The 18,886-nt window shown below is 42.0% G+C and overlaps 1 protein-coding gene across 1 annotated transcript in view; it reads left to right on the top strand.

The window, feature by feature from the left end:
• Positions 1-18,886, top strand: part of rasa2 (RAS p21 protein activator 2) — a 173,631-nt gene that overhangs the window by 122,304 nt on the left and 32,441 nt on the right. Inside the window, exons 10-12 of the mRNA XM_073041454.1 lie at positions 5,015-5,171; positions 11,927-12,075; positions 13,010-13,124. Of these exons, the coding sequence (XP_072897555.1) occupies positions 5,015-5,171; positions 11,927-12,075; positions 13,010-13,124 (421 nt within the window). The remainder of the gene's footprint in view (positions 1-5,014; positions 5,172-11,926; positions 12,076-13,009; positions 13,125-18,886) is intronic.

Below are 18,886 nucleotides of genomic sequence, written 5' to 3'. Positions count from 1 at the left end.
CTTCAGGGTGCCAAATTTTTGTGGCTCTGGGAGGCGAGCTGATTCAAGGCTAGTGCCACTGACTCGTGAACAAGGAAGATTGGAAGCAGCAGGCTTGCTGTTTGTTGTGTGACCAGAGGCACAGAGCTCGGAAAAAGCGACGCAGCAGACTTCTAACACCATAAATTAAGTTGTTGTTATGCTATGTCTCCCTTCTTGCCATGAAATTAGGACACCCCTTTTTCCCTTATTAGGAAGAGAGAGAGAGTCTGCAGTATGTCAAATACCAGATGAACGAGTAGTCTTTGGGGTACTGCAAGTTTGTGACTTTACTGATGCTTTGCTGCACGCTTGAGTGCTTGGTAGGGGAGCGCCAAAGTTTTTTTGCTGGTGTGGGAGGGATGCAGTCGTTCCCTTGCTGCTGCTTGTGTGTGGGGGGGGGGTGCTTTGGGGCTCCAACATGTAACTCATTCATTCTTTGGGAAACTTATCTGTTTTCGTGGATGTTTGCGAAAAGTAAAAGAATTTCAGGACGTATATTATATGCATTTTTCTGACATTAAATTTACCTATTGATATGGAGATTTTTCTCCTCTCTTAAGCAATGACCAGATTTGCATGGCAACTATTCTCAAAATTGTTGGAGGCTCATCTTACCAGAGCATGCCATCCAGTCCAGTCCTGAGCATTCCACTCAAGCTGCTTATAGTGTCCATGAAAAGTATTCACCCCCCCCCTTAGAAGTTTTCATGTTTTATTGTTGTACAACATTGAATCACAGTGGATTTAATTTGGCTTTTTTTTTAAACTGACCAACAGAAAAAGACTGTTCTGCAGAAGTTTTGCTTTCACACAGTCCTTGAACCTCTTGCGAGGTTGCTATCTGTCTCTCCTTCCTTGAGACAGTGCTCCGAATAGTAATGGTTTGGGTATTCTGGAATCCTTGGGCTTGCAGGATCATTGCTCCTGTGCTTGTGCTCTTTGCTCTTTCATGGACTTCTAGGTTAGTGACGTGGTCCTGCTGACGGATGCCCAGGATTGATCTCAGGTGTATGGAAAGGTTCCAGCATTTGAAGGTGCCTTCTGTATATGGTCCAGGTTTCACAGCCATATAATAAACTACTAAGGACAACTGCTTTGAATACTTTGAGTTTTGTGGCTTTTCGGATGTTATACTGGTTCATTGCAATTGGGTGCAAGCACCTGAAGTCTTGACTGGCCTTGCAAATCCTAGCACTGATCTCTTTGTTTAAGGAGCCACACTAGAAATAACACTTCCAAGGTATTTGAATTCTTCCACTGTTCTAAACTGTATCATCGACGCAGATGTATGGGGTGGGGGCAGTAGACTTTGGACCAAGTTGGATCAGGACTTGCATCTTTTGTAGGCGCTGATGGTGAGGCTAAACAGATGAAGGGCTTCTGCAAACCTATCGACAAGCAACTGAAGATCAGCTTCTGTGTGAGCAAAAAGGGTACGATCATCAGCATGTAGGATTCTTGAATGCGATTGCTAATTGTTTTCGTACAAGCTGTCAAATGACGCAAGTCAAAAAGTCATCTGTCCATCCTGTACCTTATGTATATGCCACATTGTATAGTGCCAAACGCATGGTTAGAATGTACGTGAGGAACAGATTAAACAGTACAGGCACTAATATGTACTCTCGTGTCACACCGCTTAGAATACTGAATGACAGCATAGTCTCCCCATTCAGCAGAACAAGGCCACTCATGTCATTATGGAAGAGATGGATGAGATTGACATATCTGTGCAGGCACCCAAGTTTTGGCTGCACTCACCATATGGTCTCCCTGTCGACCATCTTGAAGGCTTTGGTTAAATCTACAAAAATAGCAAGTAGTTGCAAATTCTGCTCAATACACTTTTCTTGAATCTGACGAACTGTGAAAACCATTTCAATAGTACTATGGCCTAGGTGAAAGCCACTGTGTACTTAAGGAAAGTTTGCTCTCATATGTTGGCGATCAAGCAGTTGAGGATAATGCAAACTAAAAAATTTTTCCCCTGATGGACAGGAGAGATATGCCCCAGTAGTTGCCACAGTGAACTTTGCTACCTTTGCCTTTGAACATTGAAACGATTATGGCGTCCCTGAAGTCCTCGGGCATTTCTTCTTCCTCCTATTTACTCGTCTGGATGTCGTGGAACGCTGTGAGTGCTAGTGGGCCTGCTGACTTAAAGAGCTCGTTAGGAATTCCATCCCACCCAGGGGCCTTACCAGAGTTCATCTGAGAAATGGCTTTCCTGATTTCATCCAAGGTAGGAGGGAGTTCAAGGGTGTCGATAACAGGCTTCTGGGGCAAATGATCAAGCATGATCAACTTGTACCCAATTTGTGTTCTCTCCATCTCTCATTGATGTTATTCCTCGCCCTGTGCAGGGTTTTACTATCTGCTGATAAGTGGGGCGTGTACATAGAACATAGAAATCTACAGTACACTACAGGCCCTTTGGCCCACAATGTTGTGCAGACCATGTAACCTACTATAGAAACTGCCTGGAACTTCCATATACCTATCTAAGAGGTTCTTAAAAGACCTTATTGTGTCCACTTTCACCACCGCTGCCGGCAGTGCATTTCACGCACCTACCACTCTATGTTTTAAAAAAAAACAACTTGCACCCGACATCCCTTCAATACCTATTTCCAAGCACCTTAAAACTGTCCCCTCGTGTTAGCCATTTCAGCCCTGGGTAGTGTAGAAATATAGCAATATAAAACCATAAATAATTAAATAATAACAAGTTAATCATGCCAAGTGGAAATAAGTCCAGGACCAGCCTATTGGCTCAGGGTGTCTGACACTCCTAGGGAGGAGTTGTAAAGTTTGATGGCCACAGGCAGGAATGACTTCCTATGTCGCTCAGTGTTGCATCTCGGTGGAATGAGATAACATATCTCTGGCTGAATGTACTCCTGTGCCTAACCAGTACATTATGAAGTGGATGGGAGTCATTGTCCAAAATGGCATGCAACTTGGACAGCATCCTCTTTTCAGACACCACCGTCAGAGAGTCCAGTTCCACCCCAACAACCTCACTGGCCTTACGAATGAGTTTGTTGATTCTGTTGGTGTCTGCTACCCTCAGCCTGTTGCCCCAGCACACAACAGCAAACATGACAGCACTGGCCACCACAGACTCGTAGAACATCCTCAGCATCGTCTGACAGATGTTAAAGGACCTCAGTCTCCTCAGGAAATAGAGACGGCTCTGACCCTTCTTGTAGACAGCCTCAAGTGTTCTTTGACCAGTCCAGTTTATTGTCAATGCATATCCCCAGGTATTTGTAATCCTCCACCATGTCCACACTGACCCCTTGAGTGGAAACAGGGGTCACCGGTGCCTTAGCCCTCCTCAGGTCCACCACCAGCTCCTTAGTGTACAGAAAAAGCATTTAGTTCATTTGCGAGCGAAGCACCACAGCCATTCACGTTAGGTTTTGCCTTGTAGGAAGTAATGTTTTGCAAATTCTGCCAAAGCTGACGTGCATCCAGTTCTATCTCTAACTTCAATCGGAATTGGTTTTTTTGCTCTTAAAATAGTCTTTCATAGGTCATACCTGGATATCTTGTGTAGGTCTGGATCATTGGGCTTGAGTGCCACAGATTTAGTCCTCTACAGACTGCGAATCTCCTGCTTTTGGTTTGTGTATGTCTGTTATGTTATCGAAGGCACACACTTATCCACACAGGTCTTGATGAAGTTGTTGACAACTGTGGCATATTCATTCAGATTCAAAGATGTATCCCTGAACATTGTCCAGGCCATTGTCCAGAGCAGTCCTGTAATCACTCCTCCGCCTCACTTGACCATACGTTCTTGTCTTCACCAGTCTTTTACCGTGTGGCAAGTTCTGGGTGTAGGATGGCATGGCAAGCTTTCTTGATCATGGTATAATAAGAGCAGTTATTACCCTTCAACATTCAGGATCCTGAATCAGAGTGGATAACCTCATTTACCCAACACTGAACTTATTCCACAACCTATGAAGTCACTTTCAAGGACTCTACAACTCCTGTTCTTAAAATTACAGTACTTAGTTATTATTATTTTGTTTTTCTTTTTGTATTTGCATAATTTGGTGTCTTTTTTACATTAGTTCATTGTCTTTATAGAATTTCATTGACTTTATTGTATTTCTTTGTAAATATTGTGAATGCTAGAAAGGTGATAATAATAAATTTACTTTGAACCTCTTTGAAGATCTTTGTGAATTTATCTATTGCAAACATAATTGGCATTTTCACATTTATATTTCAAGCTGCAGCAGATAGTTCCTCACTTTTTTTCCCATTTTCCTCTTGTAGTATTTTCATCTTTATTTTCATATATGTGTAATGCATCCAAGAACTTTTCTATATACTATGTGTCAAATTATTTCAGCCTTTTAATTTTGCTCACTTAAATAATCTGTGGCTGTATAAAAGTTTTCCCTGGGGAAAGTGGAAGCTATATTCTATTGCCAGTTTTGGGTGGAAACTAAATAATCATTTCCTCATTTTTATGTCAATTTACAGCAGTTAAGGGGAAGTTAAAATTTATTGTTGTCTAATAACACTAATGCTCTTTTATCAGGTTAATGTTATCATTAACCTGGTATAACAGCATTATTATCTTGGTTTTCTAGTGGGCAATGTGATAGAGTGATGGAAAAACAAGCCTGATGTAGAACAGTGGCAATAGTTTCCAGTTACACGTAGTCAAGATATTAATTGTACTTATAGACCTGTGTGGAGACAAATTCTGATTATATATTTATTAGTTTTTGTACATTTTTCCTAGTAGCACGACAGCAAAAATTATGCAAGAGACTAAGCCTAAAGCACAGGTTTTGCCTTGTTATCTATTCCTCACCCTTACCTCCATGCACTGTTACTTGTTGATTTTCCAACTACTGTCTGCATGAAAACTAAATCTTTTCCACAGCAGTACTTTTATTGTACTATAAAACTAATTGGATCAAGACACTGGTGTTGAAATTCCAAATAACATTCTTTTATTGTACAGGTATTTATTGCAGCCAAAGGAGAATGGAAACAAGTCTGCAAAATCAGAAGACTTGGGATCACTTCGCTTGTCTATATTCTACAATGAAGACTATGTCCTTCCATCCCAGTACTACAGTTCCCTAAATGAGCTGCTGCTAAAGTCACCTGATGTAAAGGTAGATATTGGTGGAAGTTAAAGCTCTCTGCTTCTATATGATGTGATGCAGCTTTGTAGTATTCATGCATTCAAGTACAAAAATTACATTAGACTCATCATTATAATGGATATTTGCTGGGTTTGTAATTCAAAGTGCACGGTGATCTTGTCTAATATTGACTGTGTCTCAACAACACGGTATCTCAGCTATTCTAATATGTATAGGAAAAATGAAATAACCAATTTGGCCTGGTAATAATGGTGGTGAGAGTGTATAAAATGTAATAAGTCTGGAGGCACAACAGCTTATACTTCAAAACCAGCCTGAGAACCAACAATTAAAATGCCCTTCAAAGTATGTTGTTAAGTAACATAAAAGGTTAAAGAAGTACAATGAATGAAAATAACTGCAGGTAAAGAAGATTTCTCTTATGTTAGTAGAGGAATGGAAAAATGTACATGATGCTGAACCAAAACTTATGCCTGATCAGGTGTGCAGAATATCTTTCATTGCTGTGTTTAGATATGTGGCCTATTTCACAAAGGAAGTTGTTCCTCTTGTAACCTCTATTAGTGAGAACTTCATCGTGAAAACAAGTTATTCTGCTCAGCATTAACTGTAAGAAGTCTTTAAAAGATACGTTGTGCCAGTCCTGTGCATTATGTTAGATATAACAAAGACCCTTAGTGCATGAAATCGGGGGTGGGGGGAGGTTACTCTTAAATCTAAACAAAATTGTCGGTTTTTGCCAACTCACTGAATATTTTAAACAATAGTATTGACATTATCTTGTGGTCTTGTAATGATTGCAATCGCATACAAAATCTCAGCATTTTAGAGTGGATGTTATTGCACTTGTGAACATAATTTTGGCTACTGCTGTATGCATGTCTTAGGTTTCTTGCATTTCTATAAGAACACAATAAGTATATGTTTTTGTTGAATACGTTCAATCTCCTTTGTTGCTGCAAAAAGTTGGTTCATTGTCATTTCCCAGGTTTTATTAACTCTATTTAGCTGTTAATGAACATGCTAATCTGTGAAATGAATACACATTTTATTGCAAGTGAAATAGTAACCTTAAAGTTCACAGAACTTAATCTAGTTCACAGACGACACCACGGTGGTTGGCCTGATCAAAGGGGATGACAAGACGGCCTACAGGGACGAGGTCCTGCACCTGGCCGTGTGGTGTGCTGACAACAACCTGACCCTTAAACACCCAGAAGACCAAGGAGATCATTGTGGACTTCAGGCATGCTGGGAGCCACACTCACATCCCCATCTACATCAACGGAGCTGTAGTGAAGCGTCTATCAAGCTTTAAGTTCCTTGGTGTCCACATTTCTGAGGATCTCATCTGGTCCCTGAACTCCTCTATCCTGATCAAATCAGCGCAATAGCGCCTTTTTTTCCTGCGGAGCATCAAGAAAGCTTACCTCTGTCCCAGGATACTGACAGACTTTTACCGCTGTACGTTTGAGAGCATACTCACCAACTGCACCTCGGTGTGGTATGGCGATTGTCCTGTATCGGGCCGCAAAGTACTCCAGCAGGTGGTGAAAACTGCCCAGCGAATTATCGGCACCCAATTGCGCACCATTGAGAACATTTATCATAAGTGCTGCCTGGGCAGGGTGAAAAGCATCATCAAGGATGCATCTCACCCTAACCATGGACTTTTTACTCTCCTCCCATCAGTAGGCGCTTCAGGAGCCTCCGCTGCCACACCAGCAGGCTCAGGAAGAGCTTCTTCCCTGAGGCTGTGACCCTGCTGAACCTCACATCACAGCACTAAGCAGTATTGCACCCATATTGTACTGTCTCAGTACTTTTAATTTTGTATGCTGTAGCACTTACTTTTTATTTGAAGTTATTTTGTAAATAACACTATTCTTTTGCACTTCTGGTTAGATGCTAATTTCATTTCATTGGCTATTTACCTGTACTTGGCACAATGACAATAAAGTTGAATCTAATCTAATCAAAGATGGTAATCTTGTACAGAATAATGTTTATTGTAGCAAAATACTTCTGTTTGTGTGTTCATATTGTTTATAGTTATTTTCATTTCTGGTCACGTATACTTTAAAGAATCTAGTTTCTATTAAATGTGAGCCGACACAAGCTGATGAAACATAGAAACATAGAAAACCTACAGCACAATACAGGCCCTTCGGCCCACAAAGTGATGCCAAACACGTCCCTACCTTAGAAATTACTAGGCTTACCCATAGCCCTCTATTTTTCTAAGCTCCATGTACCTATCCAAAAGTCTCTTAAAAGACCCTATCGTGTATGCCTCCACCACTGTTGCTGGCAGCCCATTCCACGCACTCACCACTCTGTGCGTTTATATAAAAAGAAACTTACCACTGACATCTCTGTACCTACTCCCCAGCACCTTAAACCTGTGTCCTCTTGTGGCAACCATTTCAGCCCTGAAAAAAAAGCCTCTGACTATCCACATGATCAATGCCTCTCATCATCTTATACACCTCTATCAGGTCACCTCTCATCCTCCGTCACTCCAACGAGAAAAGGCTGAGTTCACTCAACCTGTTTTCATAAGGCATGCTCCCCAATCCAGGCAACATCCTTGTAAGTCTCCTCTGCACCCTTTCTATGGCTTCCTCCTGTAGTGAGGCAACCAGAACTGAGCACGATACTCCAAGTGGGGTCTGATCAGGGTCCTATTTAGCTGTAACATTACCTCTCGGCTCCTAAATTCAATTCCACGATTGATGAAGGCCAACACACCGTATGCCTTCTTAACCACAGAGTCAACCTGCACAGCTGCTTTGAGCGTCCTATGGATTCGGATCCCAAGATCCCTCTGATCCTCCACACTGCCAAGAGTCTTACAATTAATACTATATCCTGCCATCATATTTGACCTACCAAAATGAACCACTTCACACTTAACCCATCTGCCACTTCTCAGCCCAGTTTTGCATCCTATCAATGTCCCGCTGTAACCTCTGATAGCCCTCCACACTATCCACAACATCTCCAACCTTTGTGCCATCAGCAAACTTACTAACCCATCCTTGCACTTCCTCATACAGATCATTTATAAAAATCACAAAGAGTAACGGTCCCAGAACAGATCTCTGGGGCACACAACTGGTCACAGACCTCCATGCAGAATATAACCCATCTACAACCACTCTTTGTCTTCTGTGGGCAAGCCAGTTCTGGATCCATAAAGCAATGTACCCTTGGATCCCATGCCTCCTAACTTTCTCAATAAGCCTTGTATGGGGTACCTTATCAAATGCCTTGCTGAAATCCATATACACTACATCTACTGCTCTTCCTTCATCAATATGTTTAGTCACATCCTCAAAAAATTCAGTCAGGCTCGTAAGACACGGCCTGCCCTTGACAAAGCCATGCTGACTGTTACTAATCATATTATACTTCTCCAAATGTTCATAAATCCTACCTCTCAGGATCTTCTCCGTCAACTTACCAACCAATCAACCATCAACTTACCAATCAACTTAAGACTCACTGGTCTATAATTTCCTTGGGCTATCTCTACTCCCTTTCTTGAATAAAGGAACAACATCCACAACCCTCCAATCCAATGATGAATTGGATTTGAGTATTTGTGCTGAAAAGTGTTTTTGTTCCCACTGACTCTGATTGGTATTGTTGTACACACAAAAAAAACTAAAGTATTTATCTGATTTTTGTTTAAACATGTCCACTCTTTAAGAAGGGAGGAAGGCAAAAGAAGAGAAATTAAAGGCCAGATAGCCTAACCTCAGTGGTTGGGAAAGTGTTGGAGTCCATTATTAAGGACTGGGTTTTAGGGTACTTGGAGGCTATTGATAAGCTAAAGTCAGCATGGTTTCTATAAAGGGAAATCTTGCCTGACAAATCTGTTGGAGTTCTTCAAAGAAGCAACAAGCAGGGTGGACAAAGGAGAGGCAGTGGAATTCATTTACTTAGATTTTCAGAAGGCATTTGATAAGATGCCTCACATGAGGCTGCTTAACAAGATAAAATCCTATCGTGTTATAGGAAAGATACTGGCATGGATAGAGGAATGGCTGACAAGCAGGAAGCAGTCAGTGGGAATAAAGGAGGCCTTTCTGGTTGACTGCCAGTGATTAGTGATGTTCCTTGGGGGTCAGTATTGGGACAGCTACTTTTCATATTGTTTGTCAATGGTTTAGATAATGGAATTGATGGCTTTGTGTCAAAGTTTGCAAATAATACAAAGATAGGTGGAGGGGCGGGTAGTGCTGAGGAAGCAATGCGATTGCAGCAGGACTTAACCAAATTGGAAGAATGGGCAAAAAGTGGCAGATAGAATATAGTGTTGAGAAATGTATGATGATGCATTTTGGTAAAAGGAACATTAGTGCAGATTATTATCTAAATGGGGAGAAAATTCAAACATCAGAGGTGCAGAGGGACTTGGGAGTCCTCATGCAAGACTCCCAGAAAGTTAATTCACATGTTGAGTCTGTGGTAAGGAAAGCAAGTGCAACGTTGGCATTTATTTGAAGGGAAATAGAATACAAAAACAAGGACATAATGCTAAAGCTTTATAAAATACTAGTCAGGCCATACTTGGATTATTGTCAACAGTTTCGGGCCCCATATCTCAAAAAGAATGTATTGTCATTGCAGAAAGTCCAGAGGAGGTTCAAAAGGATGATTCTGGGAATGAATGGGGTTAACACATGAGGAACATTTGGCAGCTTTGGGCCTGTACTCACTGGAATTTAGAAGAATGCCTGGGGGATCTCATTGAAAGGACTAGATAAGGTGGATGTGGAAAGAATGTTTCGTTTGGTGGGGGATATCCAGAACTAGAGAGCACAGCCTCAAAATTGAGAAATTATAGAACAGAGGTAAGAAGGAATTTTATTCGCCAAAGAGTGGTGAATCTGTGGAATGCACTGACACAGACTGCAGTGGAGGCCAAATCCGTGGGTATATTCAAAGCGGAAGTTGATAGATTCCTAATTGGTCAAGGTATCAAGAAATATGGTGAGAGGGCATGTGTAAGTAATTGAATAGGATCTGGGATCAGCCATGGGATTCATCCGAAAAATGGCGGAGCGGACTCGATGGGCTGAATGGCCTAATTCTGCTCCTAAGTCTTATTGTCTTATGGTCTAAAATAGTTTCACTGACTGTTATGAATGAAATAAAAATCAATGCATAGATTGATTATAGATATAGATAATAAAGTATGACCAGAGGCCTTGTCTAGGAAGGGCATCCTAAGAAAAGGAGTACTAATTGCAAGGGAGCAACATTTTCCTAATGATGTCCAGAGCTTAAGGTTTTGACAGTGGAAGTGGGGATATTCAGGTGTCAGGCATTGGAGGAGCGAATTTTTTTTTTGGTGTATTGTGGGCTGGAGGAATTTCCAAAATTCGCTATATTAGCCCATGGAGTTATTTGGAAATAAGAATGAGAATTTTGAAAGTGGGGTGTAATTTAAACAAAACCATTGCTAGTCAGCAAGCAAAAACTGATGGGTAAACATCCTGCACATCTGCCCTCACCCCATCTGCCCACCACCCCACTTGGGATAGGATTCCCCTTGTCCTCACCTACCACCCCACCAGCCTCCAGATCCAACGTATAATTCTCCGTAACTTCCGCCACCTCCACCGGGATCCCACTACCAAGCACATCTTTCTCTCCCCCACTTTCTGCTTTCCGCAGGATCGCTCTCTACGCGACTCCCTTGTCCATTCATTCCCCCCCCCCCCCCCCCATCCCTTCCCACCGATCTCCCTTCTGGCACTTATCCTTGCAAGCGGAACAAGTGCTACACCTGCCCTTACACTTCCTCCCTCACCACCATTCAGGGCCCCAGACAGTCCTTCCAGGTGAGGCGACACTTCACCTGTGAGTCGGCCAGTGTGGTATACTGAGTCCGGTGCTCCCGGTGTGACCTTTTATATATTGGTGAGGCCCGACACAGACTGAGAGACCGTTTCACTGAACACCTATGCTCTGTCTGCCAGAGAAAGCAGAATCTCCCAGTGGCCACGCATTTTAATTCCACGTCCCATTCTCATTCTGATATGTCTATCCATGGCCTCCTCTACTGTCAAGATGAAGCCACACTCAGGTTGGAGGAACAACACCTTATATACCGGCTGGGTAGCCTCCAACCTGATGGCATGAACATTGACTTCTCTAACTTCCGTTAATGCCCCTCCCCTTCTTACCCCATCCCTGATATATTTAGTTTTTTTTCTCTCTCTGCCCATCACTCTGCCTGTTCTCCATCTCCCTCTCTGCTCCCCTCCCCCTTTCTTTCTCCCTAGGCCTCCCGTCCCATGATCCTTTCCCTTCTCTAGCTCTGTATCCCTTTTGCCAATCACCTGTCTGGCTCTCAGCTTCACCACAACCCCTCCAGTCTTCTCCTATCATAGCGCATTTTCCCCTCCCCCTCCCCCTCCTACTTTCAAATCTCTTACTATCTTTCCTTTCAGTTAGTCCTGATGAAGGGTCTCAGCCCGAATCGTCGACAGCGCTTCTTCCTATAGATGCTGCCTGGCCTGCTGCGTTCCACCAGCATTTTGTGTGTGTTGGGTAAACAGGAATTGTTTTGTAACCTAATGGGTAATAATGTAGTAGATGTGTTCTATTTTATTAAATAATTACTCTCGCTGTCATTAGGGTTTTTTAAAATGTTTATGATCTGTATTTTTTGTTTTTTACACTGTGGACAATTTAAGTGATCACTCAACAAAAAAGACTGAAGTTATTTTTTTTCTCTTGTCTTCAAGCCTATATCTGCCTCAGCGGTCCATATCCTGGGTGAGGTGTGCAACGCAAAGCAAGAAGCTGTGTTACCCCTCGTACGCTTATTATTACATCATAAGAAGTTAGTTCCTTTCCTTCATGCCTTGGCTGAATTAGATCTCCAGCAAACACAGTAAGTCTGTCATTTGGGTCCGTGGTTACTCTCACTCCTGTGCTTGATCCAAGGAAAATCAGAAGGTTGCATAATCACTTGTTCTGATACGGAATATTTAAAAAATATTATTTCTGAGGAATCAATAGAACCAAGTAATGGACCATGCCCCAACTCAAGCTAACTGTTGTAACTGATTTGAGTGCCTTCAATGCCAAGAAAAGTTCCTTTTATTCTATCCAAGTACAGTACTTCAGTCGTGTTCTCTTAGGAGATGTTATGCAAGATAATATTTTCCTGTTCCACATCAGTTCTTTTAGCTTTCAGCCTTTGGGGATAAGGTTCCCAACTTGTGCGGCATTTATTTCTGTAACCTTTAAATTTTCGATGAAAATGAGCCATATGTTGATCTGGACCTTTAACTGTACCTGAATTCTCTTAAATTTATGAGCCTGTTCTCTTTTCAAGCAGGTCCTTCCTTTATTACTGAACTCTGAAATTATCTTTCATTGGACCAGGCTGTTATTTGAACTTCAACCAATTTTGCAAAACTCAGATGGATAAAAGATTGATACCAACAATAAGAGTGTTTTATATAATGAATTATACATTAATATGGTATCTAGAAAGTTGTTAAAGGGCACGGGGACAAGACAGACAAAATATCTTCCCTGAAATTTGGATTGGTAGTGCGGAGGCTGAGTCAAGTTTGAAGCTGCAAGAAACCTGAAAATCTTTCTCATTGGTTTTACCTCTTACTTTTAGCTATCTTGCTTTTAAGATGTCTGTTTACATCTGCCATACATAATGACAGGAGGATAAGTAATGAAAGCAGATTTCAGATGACCATTGCATATAATTGTGCCCTGTGTGTTGCCAGTTGGCAAAATTTCACTTCTGAGCTGTTTTCAGAAAACATGCAAGCTTGAAATAATCATATTCTTTGATTTTGTAGGGAAGTCAACACTATCTTCAGGGGAAACTCTCTAGCTACTCGGTGCATTGATGAAACAATGAAACTGGTTGGAAAGCATTATCTGAAAGTGACACTGAAGCCAATTTTAGATGAAGTAAGATAGAAATTCTCTTCTCTTTGTTACAGGTGTCATTTTTCATTAATATATTTGCAAGTTTATATTTGGATCAAATTTTGTACAAATAGCAAATGGAGGAAAATACATTTTCTTCTTTATCATCCTGTCAATTGCTGAATAGCAGATGTTTAATAAGCTTTTTCTTAAAATCTCTTTCCCCTTAGAATGCTACTGCATAAAAATAGCAACTCAGTCTTCAAAGTGTATATTGGCTTTGCGTAAGAGCAATTCAGATGGTTTCCACTCCTATTTCTTCTGCCTTTGGCCCAGAAATTTCATGAGAAATTTAGTAGTGGCATACAAACATAAGAAACAAAAGCAGAAGTGGCCTTAAACCTTTTGGAACTTACTCTGTCATTGAGTAAGATCAGGATTGATATTTGACCTCAGTGGCACTTTCCTATGTTGATTCCATATCAATAGACAATAGGTGCAGAAGTAGACCATTCGGCCCTTCGAGCCTGCACCGCCATTTTGAGATCATGGCTGATCATCTACTATCAATACCCGGTTCCTGCCTTGTCCCCATATCCCTTGATTCCCCTATCCATAAGATACCTATCTAGCTCCTTCTTGAAAGCATCCAGAGAATTGGCCTCCACTACCTTCCGAGGCAGTGCATTCCAGACCCCCACAACTCTCTGGGAGAAGGAGTTTTTCCTTAACTCTGTCCTAAATGACCTACCCCTTATTCTCAAACCATGCCCTCTGGTACTGGACTCTCCCAGCATCTGGAACATATTTCCTGCCTCTATCTTGTCCAATCCCTTAATAATCTTATATGTTGCAATCAGATCCCCTCTCAATCTCCTTAATTCCAGCGTGTACAAGCCCAGTCTCTCTAACCTCTCTGCGTAAGACAGTCCAGACATCCCAGGAATTAACCTCGTGAATCTACGCTGCACTTCCTCTACAGCCAGGATGTCCTTCCTTAACCCTGGAGACCAAAACTGTACACAATACTCCAGGTGTGGTCTCACCAGGGCTCTGTACAAATGCAAGAGGATTTCCTTGCTCTTGTACTCAATTCCCTTTGTAATAAAGGCCAACATTTCATTAGCCTTCTTCACTGCCTGCTGCACTTGCTCATTCACTTTCAGTGACTGATGAACAAGGACTCCTAGATCTCTTTGTATTTCTCCCTTACCTAACTCTACACTGTTCAGATAATAATCTGCCTTCCTGTTCTTACTCCCAAAGTGGATAACCTCACACTTATTCACATTAAACATCATCTGCCAAGTATCTGCCCACTCACCCAGCCTATCCAAGTCACCCTGAATTCTCCTAACATCCTCATCACATGTCACACTGCCACCCAGCTGAGTATCATCAGCAAATTTGCTGATGTTATTCTCAATGCCTTCATCTAAATCGTTGACGTAAATCGTAAACAGCTGTGGTCCCAATACCGAGCCCTGTGGCACCCCACTAGTCACCACCTGCCATTCCGAGAAACACCCATTCACCGCTACCCTTTGCTTTCTATCTGCCAACCAGTTTTCTATCCATGTCAATGTCTTCCCCCCCCAATGCCATGAGCTTTGATTTTACCCACCAATCTCCTATGTGGGACCTTATCAAATGCCTTCTGAAAATCGAGGTACACTACATCTACTGGATCTCCCCCGTCTAACTTCCTGGTTACATCCTCGAAAAACTCCAATAGATTAGTCAAGCATGATTTACCCTTGGTAAATCCATGCTGGCTCGGCCCAGTCCTATCACTGCTATCTAGATATGCCATTAGTTCATCTTTAATAATGGACACTAGCATCTTCCCCACCACCGATGTCAGGCTGACAGGTCGATAGTTCTCTGTTTTCTCCCTCCCTCCTTTCTTAAAAAGTGGGATAACATTAGCCATTCTCCAATCCTCAGGAACTGATCCTGAATCTAAGGAACATTGGAAAATGATTACCAATGCATCCACAATTTCCAGGGCCACCTCCTTTAGTACCCTAGGATGCAGACCATCTGGATCTGGGGATTTGTCAGCCTTCAGTCCCATCAGTCTACTCATCACCGTTTCCCTCCTAATGTCAATCTGTTTCATTTCCTCTGTTACCCTATGTCCTTGGCCCATCCATACATCTGGGAGATTGCTTGTGTCTTCCTTAGTGAAGACAGATCTAAAGTACTTATTAAATTCTTCTGCCATTTCTCTGTTTCCCATAACAATTTCACCCAATTCATTCTTCAAGGGCCCAACATTGTTCCTAACTATCTTCTTTCTCTTCACATACCTAAAAAAGCTTTTGCTATCCTCCTTTATATTCCTGGCTAGCTTGCGTTCGTACCTCATTTTTTCTCCCCGTATTGCCTTTTTAGTTAAGTTCTGTTGTTCCTTAAAAACTTCCCAATCGTCTGTCCTCCCACTCACCTTAGCTCTGTCATACTTCCTTTTTTTTTTAATGCTGTGCAATCTCTGACTTCCTTTGTCAACCACTGTGGCCCCTTCCCCCCTTTGAATCCTTCCTTCTCCAGGGGATGAACTGATTTTGCACCTTGTGCATTATTCCCAAGAATACCTGCCATTGCTGTTCCACTGTCTTTTCTGCTAGGATATCCGTCCAGTCAACTTTGGCCAGCTCCTCACTCATGGCTCCATAGTTTCCCCTGTTCAACTGCAACACTGACACCTCCGAGCTACCCTTATCCTTCTCAAATTGCAGATAAAAACATCATATTATGATCACTACCTCCTAATGGCTCCTTTACTTCAAAATCGCTTATCAAATCCTGTTCATTACATAACACTAAATCCAGAATAGCCTTGTCCCTGGTCGGCTCTCGTACAAGCTGTTCCAAGAATGCATCCCGTAGGCACTCTACAAACACCCTATCCTGGGGTCCAGCACCAACCTGATTCTCCCAGTTCACCTGCATGTTGAAATCCCCCATAACTACTGCGACATTACCTTTGCCACATGCCAATGTTAACTCCCTATTCAACTTGCACCCAATATCCATGCTACTGTTTGGTGGCCTATAGACAACACCCATTAGGGTCCTTTTGCCTTTACTGTTCCTCAGTTCTATCCACACAGACCCTACTTCTCCTGATCCTATGTCCCCCCTTGCAAAGGACTGAATCTCATTCCTCACCAACAGGGCCACCCCACCCCCTCTGCCCACATTTCTGTCCCTACGATAGCACGTATACCCTTGTACATTCATTTCCCAGGTCTGATCTCCCTGCAGCCCTCGGTTCTTTTAATCGATCAATCTGAAGAAACTGAGCCTGCACAGCTTTCTTGGGTAATGAGCTCTAAAGAGTCATCTTTTTCTTCCCTCACAACTGTCCCTGGTTCTGGACTCTATAACCAGAGAATATATTAAATCCCCATGTGCCTTGTCCAGCACAATAAAAAAAATATTTTTCAATGAGATCACACTCTTCTAAACTCAAGAGGATGCAGCCCTGATTTTCTCAGTTCGTCCTCTCGTGATTAACTTTCATCCAAAGAATCAATCTGGCAGGACCTTGGGTTTTAGTTCTGTTAATTTTTCCCAATACTTTGTTTTTAAATTCTCCTTGACTCTGAGTTGTGCTTCTAACACCCTGCATCACTTCTTCCTTCATGTTGTTGCCCGACTCTGCGGTTGTTTTAGATCATGTTGCTGAATTTCTAATCTAAACTTTTATCTATAGATTTAATTAATTCCGGTACTATCTTGGCTAGTCTCTTCTATTTCAACTCTGTAAAGTTCTATTTGAGATTCTTTTGCCAACCATCCATTCTTAAACTTAATAAAACTGCGTTCTAATCTGACATTGCCTTATAATGTTCAAACTCCTCCATGGTGATGGCCCTCCCTATCTATTTGATTTCCTCCATCCTTATAAAGCTGACACATGTGCATATTCCAATTCCCTTCACCAGTGCATCTCATTTTTTTTCACTACCTCCCCATCTACATAGACCCCTGTTTCTATGCAATGATCGGCTTCTCCTTCCTTTGAGCAGTTCTTAAAATCTCATTTGATCGTGCATTGTTTATGGCCCAGTATCAACTTACAGTTTCTACTTCTATTAAAGATGATATCTAAATACATTGCTGTGTGTGCATGTGAATTTTACCACTTATGCTTTTAATTTTATTTTCTATTACTTATGCACTTTGTCTACTATCTCTTGATTAGATTCTGACACTTTGTACAAGAAAATAGATATGAGTGTCTTTTTAAAGAATTATACAATAATTAATGAATATTTCTGCAAATATGTGATTTCATTCCTGGATATTTTTTTCTACAGGTAATCTGGCAGAATATTATGTTTTTGTATGCTTAACAATGAAAAACTGTTGTGAAGTGTGGCTATATATTATGTTCATAATTCAGATTCAGTTTATTGTCATTTAGAAACCACAAATGCAATACAGTTTTAAAAAATGAGACAACGCTCCTCCAGAATGATATCACAAAAGCATATGACAAAACAGACCACACCAGAAAATCCACATAACGTTTGGCAATCCCCTATCTAGAGTCCGGAGAGGCTGCTGCGTATTAATATTGTGCTACCATCTTAGCATGTTTACCGGAAAGGAGCTCCAAATCCCCCAGACAAAACAAGACCAAAAACTAAAGCTACAAGACCTGCAAACAATAGCATCATTGATAAAAAAAACAGACCATGCGCACAGTAAAAATAGTCCAAAGATGTTAAAAGACTGTAAGTTCGAAAGAAACCACCACACAGATTCCACAAGTCCTCAGGGTCCCGATTTGACTCGTCATTTCACACCGGCGGCAGAAGGGAATACCCCCGCTATGGACTTCCACGGCGCTGCCCGACTCAGCCTCTCCAACGCAGCACACAGTGAAAGCTCCGTCGAACCCAGCCTCACAGACGCAGCACACAGTGAAAGCGACCTGACTGCAGCGGACTCTGAGTCTGTCGAACCTCCAACCATCCCCTCCGGCACAGCTTCTCCGAGCACCATCCTCTGCCGAGCATATTAAGACATCCCCGCCAACAGCCATCAGCAACGTGACCCCGAGGACTGGGGGCCTGTTCTTCCCAGCAGAGACCCGGTCCTCACAGCAGCAGCAGCAGCAACGAAGAAGGTCTTCCTGGAGATTTCCAGATGTTCCTCCGTGCTCCCACATCCATTTTCAGCCGATTATGATTGCGCACGGCACCCCACTTCACAAATAACAGATAATCAGCTCCGGAATGACAATGTGTTCCTAACCAGGACATCCTCTCCCCATTTATGGCCATCTAATAGTTGTGTTCTTCATTCACTACATGGCACTCTTGTGTAATGTGTCTACCATTTATTTAAATCATAAAATGCTCAGTCTCCTGCATACATCACATACCTACCAAATCATGCTGCTGATGATGGAAGAAGATTGAAAATCTTACCCAATCATACAGCTTTGAGTAATCAAGAGAGCCCCAGTAAAAGATGCACATGAATTGGATCTGTACTGAAACAATATCCCGAGAGGATGAGCATCCTTCCTGAGAGGCCTAGAGAAGTAACTATCAAGACAACAAATGCAAGTGGTTCATTCTTCAATAGCTCCATTGTTGTTAGATCCTACATGGTAGGCTAGCCCTAAAGATCTGAAATGGGTTGGCAACTGGAACTACCCTCTGTCGTCTTTCACCAAAATTGGCTTGGTGATGTGAGGCAAAAGGTAGTGGTAGTTGTAAGTCTGTAACACGTGGTTTGCCATGGGGATTGCTTCTGGGACATTTATTGTTTGTAATATATAT

Source organism: Hemitrygon akajei, chromosome 3 (genome assembly GCF_048418815.1).
Source record: "Hemitrygon akajei chromosome 3, sHemAka1.3, whole genome shotgun sequence".
Taxonomy (NCBI): Eukaryota; Metazoa; Chordata; class Chondrichthyes; order Myliobatiformes; family Dasyatidae; genus Hemitrygon; species Hemitrygon akajei.
This window is presented reverse-complemented; position numbering and strand designations above follow the sequence as displayed.